The 14,350-nt window shown below is 55.1% G+C and overlaps 1 protein-coding gene across 2 annotated transcripts in view; it reads left to right on the top strand.

The window, feature by feature from the left end:
• Positions 1 to 13,404, top strand: part of DRD2 (dopamine receptor D2) — a 69,998-nt gene extending 56,594 nt beyond the window's left edge. The window contains exons 2-9 of one of the 2 annotated variants that reach the window (XM_081546014.1): positions 113 to 220; positions 309 to 624; positions 5,860 to 5,969; positions 6,970 to 7,106; positions 8,261 to 8,451; positions 9,361 to 9,447; positions 10,984 to 11,311; positions 12,153 to 13,404. In XM_081546014.1, the coding sequence (XP_081402140.1) occupies positions 340 to 624; positions 5,860 to 5,969; positions 6,970 to 7,106; positions 8,261 to 8,451; positions 9,361 to 9,447; positions 10,984 to 11,311; positions 12,153 to 12,346 (1,332 nt within the window). In that variant the 5' untranslated portion in view covers positions 113 to 220; positions 309 to 339 and the 3' untranslated portion in view covers positions 12,347 to 13,404. Of the gene's footprint in view, positions 1 to 112; positions 625 to 5,859; positions 5,970 to 6,969; positions 7,107 to 8,260; positions 8,452 to 9,360; positions 9,448 to 10,983; positions 11,312 to 12,152 lie in introns of both variants that reach the window. The other variant, XM_081546015.1, reaches the window with a different exon arrangement.
• The last annotated feature ends 946 nt before the right edge of the window (positions 13,405 to 14,350 follow it).

Here is a 14,350-nt window from a genome sequence, read left to right as displayed (position 1 = left end):
TGTGCTTAATTGTTTGTTGAATAAGTGGGTGAATAAATGATCAGCTCTTTTCAAGCTCACTGATTTTATTATACTTTAACAAATGGTACTTTCTCATTTGTTTTACCATCAGCAAGCACTTGCTAGCAGAAGAGTGGAAGCAGGCTGCAATATTTCAAGAAAATTTTTGGATGCAAACTAAAAATCCTGAGGCTGGAGAATTCTCTTTTAACCTCCCATGGTGGGTGTTAGCCCCGAGCCTCCCATGGGTAACAGCATGCTTTGGGAGGTCCTCCTGCTCACTGCCTGTGTCCGTTTGTCCTGGCCAGAGCCTGGCCACCCAGTGGCCCCGCCGCCCCCATGGATCCGCTGAACCTGTCCTGGTATGATGATGATTCAGAGAGCCGGAACTGGAGCCGGCCCTTCAACGGGTCCGAAGGGAAGGCCGACAGGCCCCACTACAACTACTATGCCATGCTGCTCACCCTGCTCATCTTCATCATCGTCTTCGGCAACGTGCTGGTGTGCATGGCTGTGTCCCGCGAGAAGGCGCTGCAGACCACCACCAACTACCTGATCGTCAGCCTCGCTGTGGCCGACCTCCTCGTGGCCACGCTGGTCATGCCCTGGGTGGTGTACCTGGAGGTAGGTCTGGGCCCCTGAGTGCTCTGGCACCTCCCCTGGAGATGCTGCTCACTGGTTCCCATCCAGCGAGGAATTCAGTCTCCTCAAGAGTGTGCCTTTTCAGGTCGGCGCTCTCTCCACTCTGGGCTCAGTCTCACAAAAATGGGTGGATTGTTTCCTTAACAGTCCTGACTATGGGTGATAAGGTGCTTACTAAGTAAATGCCAGGGGCTTCCCAGGTGGTGCTAGTGGTAAAGAACCTGCCTGCTGGTGCAGAAGATGTAAGCAATGCGGGCTCGATCTCTGGGTCAGGAAGATCCCCTGGAAGAGGAAATGGCAACCCACTCCCGTATTCTTGCCTGGAAAATCCCATGGACAGAGGAGCCTGGCGGGCTGCAGTCCATAGGGTTGCACAGAGTCGGACACGACCAAAGCGACTGAGCATGCGTGAACGCACTAAGTGTCAGGCCTCACATTAGTCCTTCAAAAGCAGCATCTCCCCACTGAATCCTCACAGCATCTTCTAGATGGTGAGCTGGGTGGTCAGAGAAGTTAGGTGACTTCTCCAGCCTCACATGGTGACTGGAGCCAGGGCCCCAGAGTTGGTGCGTTGGGTCACGTGGAGAAGGGGAGTCACTGATGAGGATCCCTGAGGACGGCAGAGGCTTGTGCTCCCAGGCCTGAGTCTTCATCCCTCTCCCCCGACTTCAGAATGGGGGCTGCGGCTCTGCACTCTCCTCTGCCTCCCCGCCCCACCGTGTGTCCGGGACCTTGAGGTTGAGGTGGCCGTGAACAGCGCTCCAGCTCCTTTCTTGAGGAAGGACCACACGGTGACCCACTGCTCGGCTGGGGACAGAGCCCACCCAGCCCGAAGCCCCTGCTGGGGGCCAGGAGCTACCAGGCTCTTTACAGACTCACTCTCAGCAAATAGTCCTGCTGCTCCTGAGTTGATACCATTCTTTGCACTTTAAGGAAGAGGAAACAGAAGCTGTGAGAAGTTGCCTGTCTGTATCCAGATCACACAGCAAAGGGAGAAACCTCTGGGATTTCCAAACTGGGGCCCTGCTTCCAGGAGGACACTGTCCGGAGCTGACAGGTGGGAGGGTCTAGGGCAGTGGTGTGGGCACAGGCTGGTCCTACTCGAGAAGTTGCCTGCCTGTATCCAGATCACACAGCAAAGGGAGAAACCTCTGGGATTCCCAAAGTGGGGCCCCGCCTCCAGGAGGACACTGTCCAGAGGTGACAGGTAAATGTGGGAGGGACTAGGGGACTGGGGTGGGCACAGGCTGGATGCCCTTTCCTCTTCCCAGGGTTCTGGGGTGGTGTCTGGCTGCACGCCAAGGTCACTAAGATCTCTCTGTCATGACCTTCCTGCCCTGGATGCGAGGGGAATTGACATGTGCTGTAGAGGCAAGCCCCTACCTGTGAGGGAAAGGCTTCCACCTTTCAAAGAAAATGAGAAACTGTTTTGGGTTGAGGCTGAGCATAGGAGACATCTAGGAGAAGCAGCAGAGGTGGGGAGGGGAGGTTGGTCCCTCTGTCTTATGTCCCCAAGGCCTCCTGTTGTCACGACCACAGGGAGCTCTGGGCCATCACTCCCCTGGTTTCCTCTGGCATGACCCAGACAGGTTGCAACTTTCAAAGCGACCGGAATGTTAAGAGAGAACCAGCAAGAAACAAACAATAGAAATAACACAAGCTAAAAACACACAGGTACCACGGGCCAGGCATCCAGTTCCTCCATGATGGCACATTTACGGGGACCCCGAGCCTCGGTCTGTCCCACATCCTATCTGAGGGCATCTCCCTCCGGAACACCTTTCTGTTTCTTAGGGCTATTCCCCTCCTGCTCCCTTGTAAAGTGGGTTCCCAGGCCACAGACCAGTAGGAAAAAAATGATGGATGCAACTTCTCTTTGCACGGTCTTCTCATCTATAGAATGGAGATAATCACAGTACTGACATCATAAACGTTGTTTGAGAATCACATGGATTGATATACCAAGAGTACTTAGAATGGCAGCAGGCACATAGTAAGCAGCATGTGAAAGTAACCATGATGACGGTGATGAAGATGAAGGTGACGATAAATCATCACACCCCCTCCACACTGAAGGACCCTCCCAGTGGCCAGGCAAAGAGATGCCCTCTTCCAGAGGAAGGCACGCTTTGCCCAGGGCTCTGGGCATGGGTTCTGGGGCTTTCAGACCCACTATCCCTACCCAGACCCTCTAAGACAAGGCCCAAAGGGTCCGTTAGGGCACCTAAGAATGTTTAAGTCCTTCACATGGATATTTTAAACATATCTGTTCACATTAGTTTAAAGGTGAAGCTCAGTGTTTCAGGGGAGAGTGGAGAGTGGTGGTTCAGACGGCAGTGCTCAACTCTTCCATCAAAACAAGAGCTGGAAAGTGGGCCTTGCTTACATGACACCATCTCAGCTACTTATTGTCCCTATAGAGTGTCCCAAGTGGAGTGTCACCCTATCCCAACATCCTGCTAAAGCATCCTCCCAGCCTATACTGTGTTCTCTCCAGGAGATGCTCTAGTTGTCCAGAATTTTCCATCCGGTTCCATTTCCAGTGATGTTAAATCCTCTGATGACAACAACTGGCACCCGGCTAGGTGGGACTGGATGTGGATTCTGCTCAGAATAAGGAAAGCACGCTGGTTTTGCAGTGAGAGGACCAGGTTCCAGTCGTGACCGTACCGCTTTCCATCTGGAGAAGCTGAGAGAAGAGAGCCGGGGCTCAGTTGCCAGCACGTGCTGTTTTGGCCTCACAGCCCTTTGAAGGGAGGGTTTGCTGGGTGCATTTTCTAGAAGAGCAGATGTAACAGACTCAGATCACAGTTACTTACTTAGTCAACAGCCATGAGCATCCTTGGGGCTGGGGTCTGAGGCCCTGGCAGAACCGTTACAGTGGAGTCTGATGGAAATGACAAAGCCCATTCTGCAGATCTCAGCGTCCTGTGAGCAAGGATGTTGATGAATGTTGTCCAAGGCTCCAAGGAAACAGCCCTGGCGTGGGACTAGCAAACTTGAGGGCCAGTCTTCCCTCTGCTACTAAATCACCAGGAGATCCTGGACAAATCTTTTTCCTCCCTGACCTCGAGTTAGTCTACCTGTGCAGTTAAAATCGCTCCTTTCCCACTTTATGCTTATCTAGTGTTTGTGCTTAGTCAGCTGTATCCAACTCTGTGACCACATGGACTGTAGCCCTCCAGGCTCCTCTATCCATGGAATTTTCTATGCAAGAATACTACAGGAGTGGGTTGCCATGTCCTCCTCCAGGGGATCTTCCTGCTCCAGGAATCAAACCTGTGTCTCTTGCCTCTCCTGCATTGGTAGGCAGATTCTTTACCACTAGCGCCACCTGGAAAGCCCTGTTTATCTAAGGACTTTTTACATAACTGTCTCCTCTTTTCACAAACTAGATGGCCCCTTCCAAGGCAGCTCGGGAGAGAGCATAGGATGTGCTTCCCCCCTCGAAAACTTGCTTCAAATCCCGGCCCTGCTGCACACAGTCTGGGTGTACTCCAGAGCTTCACCCCTCATCCAGGAGTGGGCATAAGCGGCACCCTCTTGTATGAGCTTTAACTTACAATAAATGAGGTAAAGTGCTCGCAAGAGATATTCTATAAACAGTGAGTACTGACACACTTTCTTGAGCCTTTAATTCAGAAGCTCCAATCTGCGTTCTAAAGCAGCTGTTCCTGGGACGTTGCAGGAAGCCTGCCTCCCACTTCTGTGCTCCGGGAAACCCTTTAGGGACAGGGGTTGAGAGCTCCCTAAAGACTTTGTCAGGATTGTTCACCACTGTGCCCCAGAGTCTAGGACAGAGCTGGACACATAATAAGATGCTCAGTAAGTGTCTATTAGGAGTAAGGAAAGCAGGGAAGAGGGAAGGAAGCAAGGAGGATGGAGGAGACGACCCTTATATCTCAGACCTAGGTTGCCAGGTGGGTGAGAGCAGCTTGGAAATACTGGTCCTACCCTAGGAGGATGTCAAGGTGGAGCACAGAGCAGGTGTGCCTGGGACTCTCCCAGGAGTGCCTTAAAGGTAGACTCTGTTGAAGCCAGGGAAGCCCTTCCTATCCTATGTCCTCCACCTTGGCCTCGTGCCTGCCTGTACAGCCCTAGATACCCCTGCCCCACATGAGCCCCAGAGAGGGCAGTGCCACACAAGAGGCTTCCTGTCTTCCAGAAAAGCTACAGTTTCCTCCATGCACTGCCCATCACTGTCCTTAATGCCAGCAATTGGTGTTATGCCTGCGAACAGCTAAGAGGGCAGTGCTGAGAATGAGTTTGTAACTAGTCCTGCTGTGCCCCACAGAGCAGCTACTGCTCTGCTCCCATCGCCAGGCCGGGCTTTCCTGCTCCTCTTTCTCCAGTAGGTAGCGGCCCAAGTTGTATCTCCCTGTCTTGACTCTGTCCCCAGGGATGGGGCTGCTCCAAGCTTCCACAGCTGCCAGGGTAGCCTGCTAAGTGAGTGTGTGTATGTCTGTATGTGTGTGTAAAGGGGAGTTGTGGGGTGGGGGTGTGCATGCAGGGTATGCGTGTGTGTGTCAGGGGAAAGAAGGGTGCAAAATGCTTGTGTCATAAGCTGGGCTCCTGGTTCTGCACTGAACCAGGGATGATTTATTACACATCTTCCCCAGCCCGTTCTGTTCTTCCTAAAGCTTCCCCCTCTTTCATTCTCCAAGTGCAGCGAGGAGCAGAAATGTCTTCACTGTTTCATAATCACATCCCCACCATTGTTCTTCACAGACACTTACTGAGTCCCAGCTCTGTGTCATACCCCATGCTGGGCACTGAAGGAGAAGCCCACCCTCCCACCCCCAGACACCTGGGCCAGGGCCGGGCCAGAAACTGAGCTGGAAGGCTTTGGGCGAGTCCCCACCCTTTTCTGGGGCAGTTTCCCCATTGGTAAATTGAGGGTCTTAAGGTATTCACACAAAGGTTTTGCAGATGAAGGTTCAAAGCTGAAGCACTCGTGTAATTTCATCATTTTTCTCCTACCAAATTTCTTGGCACAGAGTGAGTGGCCTTACGTGTCTAGGAGGAGGGGTGACCGAGGCAAGGACCTCAGACAGCCACGAGCACAACTCCCTATGGCTGCCCCTTTCCTCCCCAAGCTGGAGACCCAGGAGACCTCAGCTGAGCCCATCACCCCAGGAGACCTGCCCCAGGACACCAAGCTCTGGTGCATGAGCCAGTATCCTCTGCTGTCCACTCATTATGTTGCTTTGTCTCCAGGTGGTGGGTGAGTGGAAATTCAGCAGGATTCACTGTGACATCTTTGTCACCCTGGACGTCATGATGTGCACAGCCAGCATCCTGAACCTGTGTGCCATCAGCATCGACAGGTAAGCCCAGCCAGGGTGGGAGAGGTGACGCAGACCATTCACCCTGTGGGCTGCCTTGCCTCTCCTGCAGGCTCAGGCTCTATCCATGATGCTGTACAGCTGGATGTGTGCCTGAGTCCATGTGTTTGTATGCATGTGTGTGTGCATGTGTGTCTGGCTGGGAGAGGATAGACCCCACAAAGGGAGGTGTCTGTGGACAATGATGCTACCAAGAATCCCTGGAAAGAGACCAGCATAGAAGAGAAAGTGCTTGACACGACTGCAGGAGGCCCTATCACTTCTTGCTTATATGACCTTGGGCAGATTGTGGATGTTCTTAGAACCTGAGTTTCATTGTCTAGAAACCAAGATAATGACACCTGCCCATGTGTGACTCTACCGTCAGTTGAGCATTTTCTGTCCTGCACAGGCACCTGGCCAAGGGGACTCAGACTCTGCTTATTTTGCTAAGTTCTACATTTCGAGCCTTTTATTAATTTGCACACACAACTCATATGGGCTTCCAGAAGCACTGGCTCTCTGCCCTTCACAGGATTCTTGGAAGATGAATAGAGCTGATGTCTGAGAAGTGCTGAGTAGAACCATGTGGCATCATAAACAATTACCATTGTTATTCTTTTCTGCTGAATGAGACCTAATCCTTGCTTTATAGGGCCCAGGTACCAATCCATCAATAAACACTTCTACCCTACATGGGCCCAGCACAGGTGCAGTAGGTGCAGTTTCAAAGATGCAAAGACCCAGGCCATGGCCCCTTAAGAAACCTAAACTCCAAGCAGGGAGACTGGAGTGGTAGACACAGTCTAGGATTGAATGGTAGCCTGTCGGTCATTAAGCACTTGATGAGTGTCACCAACTTCTTTGCTAAGTCCGGGACAAGAAAGGATTGATTTAGGAAAGAGACCAATTTTCCATCCTCCCAAAGTGGGGTGTCTCTGTGCAGTGAGGAGTCTCTGGGCCTGCAGCCCAGACTCAGGGTCCACACCCTACGCCCTTGCAGGTACACAGCCGTGGCCATGCCCATGCTCTACAACACACGTTACAGCTCCAAGCGCCGAGTCACGGTCATGATCGCCATCGTCTGGGTCCTGTCCTTCACCATCTCCTGCCCTATGCTCTTCGGACTCAACAACACAGGTGAGTCCTGCCTCTGTCCTCCTGGGGCTCAGCTGGCCCCTGAGGGAGCTGAACCCTGGTGTGGACATGGGTGGTGGCCCACCAAGAGACTGTTCACCACCTTGGACTGAAGCCAGGCTGAGTCTCCTGGGTCAAGGTGACTCAGGTCTCCTGGATTGTTCCTGGTAAGATCAGAGAGGAAAAATGGCTTGGAGCACAATGGTGTTGGGTGAGGAATGGGGATAATGTTTCAGGAGGATGCCTGGCGATTTTCAACTTTATTAAATTGGAGCCGACCAGACAGCCTGGCAGACTGCATGTCTGTGCCTGTCTGTATGTGTGCACCCAGGGTGGGAGGCTGTTGGGCCTCCATCACCCCTGATAATGAAGCTGCAGCCCCAAGGGCTGGCCAAATCCAGGCCAGGCCTGAGCCACCTGGAGCAGAAAAGGTAAAAGAAAGTAAGAGGCTAGCCCATTGTGACCGGGTCCTGTGTGAGGCAGTCAGGAGCATCTCAGACAGAGAAGGCACAGCCCCCATGAGGGAGATGACATAATGCCAGCGTGCCGCTGGAGACCGTTACTGGACAGGACACAAGGAAGACTCAAAAGCATGTGGTTCAAAATCTAAGTGTCGTGGGAATTTCAAGAAGTAGGAGTGGGGCTAAACATGCTTGAATTCATCTGGAAAGGCCCTGGGAGAGAGCATAGTCATCTGCTAGATCTGACAGGGAACTTGGAAGGACAGTGGAACACAGGTTGAGTTCAGCAAAGAGGACCAAGTTGTCTTGTTCCTAAAATTAAAAGGTGTCAGATCTCCCCCTGAATACACGGGAAAAGCTAAAATAATAATGTACTTTTTAAAAATTATTTTCTCGCATTATTTTTTCCAAAAAAAACCCACCCTGCCTCCACTTGTGGGCTCCTGGATGACAAAACCAATGGGGAAGCAATGAGGGGTTATTAATGGAAACCCTTGGAAGCAGCTTTTTGTTCATGGTTGTTGTTAATACTCTGATCTGCACATTTGTTTACATCTAACGCTTCCAGGCCACCTTAGGCATCTATTTGTACTCTCTGTAACATTGCTCCTTGGCAGCAGGAAGGCACTGTGGCCCCAGGTGGGGGGGCCTCGCTGACGCACCCCCACCCCCGGGGCTTTCTTCCCCCCGCCCCAGACCAGAATGAGTGCATCATCGCCAACCCCGCCTTCGTGGTCTACTCCTCCATCGTCTCCTTCTACGTGCCCTTCATCGTCACCCTGCTGGTCTACATCAAGATCTACATCGTCCTCCGCAGGCGGCGCAAGCGTGTCAACACGAAGCGCAGCAGCCGGGCTTTTCGGGCCAACCTGAAGGCCCCGCTCAAGGTCCCGAGACCCCTCGCCCCAAGTCTCTGCCTCACCGTGACCCGGGGGGCGGGGGGCGGTGCCTGGGGTCCAGGCTGAAGGAGCCACGAGGAGGGCACGTTTCCCAGCTGGGACCTCAGTGGGCAACTTGAGTCTCCAGGACGGGAAGTGGGGAGGCGGTGGAGACCACCTGGGAGGAAATCGCTGTCTGAGCACAGCAGCTCTTGGCATCCGCCCTTGCTCCTCTCCTTTGCTTTCCTTCCTCTTCCTTTGCTCACTCTAGCCATCCCTCTCCCTTTCTGCCCCTCTGATGCCTGCATCCCATCTTCTTTCTTTCCTGTGCTCCGTCCTCTTCTGCTCAAACCTCCTCCTTCTGCTCACCTACTCTCACCTACTTCCCTCCTCTACCCCCTTTTCATTTCCACCTTTGTGTCTTGTGACTTCTTTCCCCCCTCCCTCCCGACTCAGCCCTGCCAGAGGCAGATGTTATGTGGGCACAGAAGGAATAAGAGCTTGGGGCTTAGATACATAATGTTCAAATCCTGGCACTGCCGCTTTTTTGCTGAGTGACCTTGGGCAAGTTGCTTAACCTCTCTGAGCCTCAGTTTTCTCCTCTGTTATATGTGAATCAGAATACCAATCTCACAGGGTGGTCTTGAGGATTCAGTGTGAGAGGGACTGGGCATGCCCAGTAAGGTGCCAGATCCTTAGCGGGTGCCACGTAAAAGTCAGAGTCCTGTTGTCCCTCCTCCTGCCCACCTTGTTGCATCACAGTACTGACCTTCAACTGTGCCTCAGTTGCCTCCTCATGCCCCACCCTCCTAATCTCTGCCCTTCTCTGAGCTCCCGTGCCCAGTCTGACTACCCTGCCTTGAGGTTCTGTCCCCACCCCCCTCTCCATCGTGACCCATGTGCTGGCTCACTCCACAGGGCAACTGTACTCACCCTGAGGACATGAAACTCTGCACCGTTATCATGAAGTCTAATGGGAGTTTCCCAGTGAACAGGCGGAGAGTGGTAAGTGTTCAGGTCAGGGACCCAGAGCCCGGTCTGTCTGCCTCCAGGGAAATGACCTGCCATGATTCTCAGAGTCCTCACCAGCTGGTCCAAGGGATAAGCCCCTTCCAGAACCCCCCACTTTGCCTCAGCTGAGGCCAGGCTCACCACACACACTTGTAAGCAGGCGTGGAGCATGACAGCTCAACTAATTCTACAGGACACAGAGAAGTACCCTTAGTGCAAGGAGGTGGGTGGGAGAAAGCGCTTGGCCATATAACAATAATATTAATGGCTATGACCACTAATTGAACACCTACCATCTTGCTAGTTTCTCACCAAATCCTCACAGCGACCCCAAGAGGTAAGTCTTATTGATCTTATGGATCCTCATTTTATAGAAGACGAAACAGTGGCTCAGAGAGGATAGGTAACTCACCCAAGGCTAAACAGTTAGCGAGAGAGTGAATAGCTGAGCCCAGACCTAAGTGACCCTCTGAAACCCATGCCCATGTTCTTTTGCTTGCACATACCACCTGACAGACAGGCAGGTCTGGGGGGCTGGAGGCTGGGAGCTGGTGGGGGGGGAGCAGAGCACTCGGGGATCACAGTACAGTGCAGCCGGTGTCTAGAGCCCAGAAACCAAGAATCCCAGCAGATCGCAGGCTTTGCCCAGGGATAGTAGCACTGGGATCCAAGCAGATGTTCCCTTCCCCCAGCACGAGCAGAGGATGGGCCAGGGAACACACGGAGGACTGGACACTGAGTCCAGGTCAGGTGTCTTCAGCAAGCAGGGCCCCTGCTTGTCACCTGAACAGTCAATCTTCACCCGCAAGGGCAGGACTCCAAGGAGCCATTTGAGAGCAAGGATCAGGGCACAGTGAGGCTGCATTTCAGAAGCTCAGGCTGAGAACCCAAAGCCTGGAATAACGAGGCATGGGGAAGGACCTGGAAGGCCGTGAAGACCTGAAGTCAGGGCCCTCCAGATCAGCCCAGCAGGGAAGATGTGAGGATAGAGGGGTGTACTCTTCGGCACCTCCAGCCGTCTGGCAAGAGAACTGGGGCTCACCTGTGAGTGCTGGTGCAAATGCCTCAGGTCAGCCGGGGCAGGAAGAACAGGATGCCCTCTCTGTGGTTAGAACATGAGCTCCTGGAGAGGCAGGCCCTAAATGTCAATCACTAACTCACTCTCAGCATCCAGCTTGGCTCCTGGCACTCAGCCTGGCACTCAGCAAGTGTTGCTCAGCTCCTGGAAGAGAAGTGCCGGGTATGAAGCCCCCACAGAGTGGTGGCTGCTTGAGGATTGCTCCAGGAAGAGGCTGGGGGGTGACCTGGCAGGCAGGGGCTGCTGTGGGCCCTGGGTCCTGTACCCACACAGTCCTTGCCTCCCAGTGACCATCCCCCTTGCCTCTCTGGCAGAGGGACCCTGAGGTGCTTTCAGGAGTCTCCAGAGGGAGATAAGGGAGCCTGGGTGAGGCCAGGGAGGCCAGGCAAGGCTGGGTGGCCAAGGGCTGAGAGCTTGCCTGGCTCCACCCAGAGCTCTCTGCCTCTGTGCAGGAGGCCGCCCGCCGAGCCCAGGAGCTAGAGATGGAGATGCTCTCCAGCACCAGCCCGCCCGAGAGGACCCGGTACAGCCCCATCCCCCCCAGCCACCACCAGCTGACTCTCCCCGACCCATCCCACCATGGCCTCCACAGCACACCTGACAGCCCTGCCAAGCCAGAGAAGAATGGGCATGCCAAAGACCACCCCAAGATTGCCAAGATCTTTGAGATCCAGTCCATGCCCAATGGCAAAACCCGGACCTCTCTCAAGACCATGAGCCGCAGGAAGCTCTCCCAGCAGAAGGAGAAGAAGGCCACCCAGATGCTCGCCATTGTTCTCGGTGAGTCGGCCCTGGCCGCTGGCCACAGCCCAGCACTGCCGAACCCTGGCTGAGCGACGGACCCAGCATTGTAGGCCCCCTTATCTGCCATCACTCCCGAACCAGGGCTGGTAGGTCACAGGACTGGCACTTTTCAGGCACAGGTCAAACCCATTGACATACCTGACTAGGTAGATGCTATAATTATGCTCATTTTAAAGATGGGGAAACTGAGGTTCAGAGAGCTTGTGTAACTTGATCAAAGAGGATGCGTGATTTAATCTCAGGCAGCATTCTTGCCTGGAGAATCCCGTGGACAGAAGAGCCTGGCAGGCTACAGTCCATAGGGTTGCACAGAGTTGGGACACCAGTGAAACAACTTATCGCACATGCAAGCACATGCTGATTCTAGAATCTGAACCTGACCAGTGTGCCATCGTGGCTCTGAGAACCCGGTGACCCTGAGCAAGTCACTTCTCTCAATCTCCTTGTCAGCAGAGTAGATTACCTCTCAGGGTTGTTGTGGTCATCAAGTGATGCACGGTGGTGAAAGCATTTTACAGCTGCAAGTCAGTGCCTGCACTGTTAATGCTGCTATTGTTGAGGAATCAGGAAATTTGCTTGCCTCAACCAAGACCCAGTGGGACCAACGCTGTGAACAATTAAAGGGGCAGTGAGGAACCCCCTACCCCCACCCTCAACCCTGAGCTAAATGAGGGTGAGCAAGACAAGGCTTCTGGGCTTGCGCCTTGGTGCCTGGGCGGGGCTGCAGCAAGCGATCCGGGTCCCCCTGCCCCTCACCCACCCCGTGCACCCTCGGGCCCCGCCCCTCCGGGCCCCTGACGGCCACCTTCTCTCCCAGGCGTGTTCATCATCTGCTGGCTGCCCTTCTTCATCACCCACATCCTGAACATACACTGTGACTGCAACATCCCGCCCGTGCTGTACAGCGCCTTCACGTGGCTGGGCTACGTCAACAGCGCCGTGAACCCCATCATCTACACCACCTTCAACATTGAGTTCCGCAAGGCCTTCCTGAAGATCCTACACTGCTGACCCTGCTGCCTACCTGCACAGCAGCCCGCCGCCCCCCTCCCCGCCCGGCGGCCCCGCCTGGGGCCCTGGGAGCCGCGGGCAAGGGGGGCGCAGAGCAGCCTCGGCCATGTCCTCGCCCGCGGGCCCTGCAGTGTTAGCTTGCCTCCCGCCCCGCACCGCCCGCGCACCTTGGAGCGCCGGAGGGGCAGTGCTAGAGAGCGAGGCACCACGGGCGGCGGACCCCAGGCTCAGGAGCAGCTCGCGGGCCACCCCCCACCCCCACTCCCAGACCCTCTCGCCTTGGCACCAAAGACGCAGCTGCCTTCTCCGACCTTTCTCTGGGGTTCTGGGGTTGCAGGGCCAGTATTGAGGCTCGAGGCCTGGTTTTCACAGGCCAGGCTAAGCGGGCGGTGGGGAGGGGTGGACAGTCACAGCCCCCCAGGGCCCACACCTGAGAAGCCAGAGCTCTGGCCACAGCCCCAGGCAGCGTCAGGCCTGGGAGACCCGTGTACACCCCAGGTCTGGACGGACCCCAGAGAAGCCCAAGTCCAAACACCTCACCCCTTCTCCCACCTGGCCTGGCAGGAGCTGCTCAGTTATCCACAGCAGTGGTCCTGACCCACCCCTGCTCACCACGAGGCTTCCACGCCCCTGAGATGGAGGAGCCCCAGTCTCCAAGGGCCTGGTGGGGGGAGGGGGGGGTCCTGTGTGGACAGAACCCCCCACCCCAAGTCCGCTTTGCTGACAGACGTGGGTACAGCCCTTCTCTTAGCAAATGTTGGGCCAGCCGGGGCTCCGGCAGAGAAGGCAGCCTCGTCACATGTCTGGGGCTGAGGTTGGAGGCGTCTGGGGTCCTTGGTGGGGGGACTGCCACCCTCTGCCACAAGCCACTGTCCTTTTCTCTTCCTCTCGCCTCTTCACAGTCCCATCCCCTCTCTCTGTGGCCTCTGCCTTAGAGGAGCCCACGGCTGAGCGGCTGCTGAGGGGAGAGGGAAAGCCTCTCCTCTTGGGGGAGCCCCCAGGCCCCATACTCTGTAACATCACCACACATGCTCCACACTAATAAAACTTTGACAAGAGTCCCCTCCAGGCTCCCTCGGGCGGGGGTGCATGTCCCCTCCGTCCTCCACATCAGGTGTGGCCAGGGCTCTGTGTGTGGGGGGCTGCGAGCTGGAGAGACCCCAGAGGTGGGGCCCCTGACACCATCAGAGGGACAGGGCTGGGTGCGGGAGTGGGGAGGAGGAGCACAGGGGCTGTGCCGGGAGGACCAGGAGAAGAGGCATGTGCCTGTGTGTGTCCCCCTCATCCCGGCCCCTCCTCCCCAGTGGGCCTGAGCGCTCAGTGCTGCTGTGGGGTGGCCCTGAGCTTCAACTGTCAGCCAGGATTGGGGGACAGAACATTTCCAGTGGGAATCTTGTGGAGTCCCCAGGGCTCCCTAATCACCAGAGCCACAGGGCAAGTCAGGCTGCCCCCTGCCCTTCGCCTCCTCTCTCCAGGTCCCAGCACTTCTGCAGGCCCAGTCTTCAGCCCTGCTCACCCACCAGGGCAGATGAGGCTCCTGGAAACAGTGGCCTTCGAGGTGCGGCCCTGCCCAGGTCCGTGTCTGCCCCTTGCCTGTCTGGTATCAGCACCCGCTTCCTCCGGGGCAGGCGGGAGACCCTGTGCGACGTGGCCTGGTGTCCTCCTGCCTCCTGGCCTCCAGACCGGTCACAGCTCCAAGCCTTCTGGGGACACGACTCGGCACTGACCCAACAACAGAAGTTTGGCTTTTTAAAAATGAAATATAAATCAAACCAGTGAAGGAGGAATATTCTTACCACCTTGAGAATAACAGTGGTGGTAACAAACAAGGTGCTGGCACCCACGGGCTCAGGCTCCTGGGAGCTGTCAGGGCATAATTTGCATGCTAAATACAATATTTTTAGCACCAAAAGTTTGGAGCACTTGACTTGCCCTGAACACTTAATTATGGACTTTGATCTCCTCCCTGAAACTGAACATAGTGCTAAGCCCTGGGAGAGGCTC

The sequence above is a fragment of the Giraffa tippelskirchi genome, chromosome 11, assembly GCF_054371585.1.
Source record: "Giraffa tippelskirchi isolate mGirTip1 chromosome 11, T2T-mGirTip1v1.2.pri, whole genome shotgun sequence".
In the NCBI taxonomy this organism is placed as follows: Eukaryota; Metazoa; Chordata; class Mammalia; order Artiodactyla; family Giraffidae; genus Giraffa; species Giraffa tippelskirchi.
This window is presented reverse-complemented; position numbering and strand designations above follow the sequence as displayed.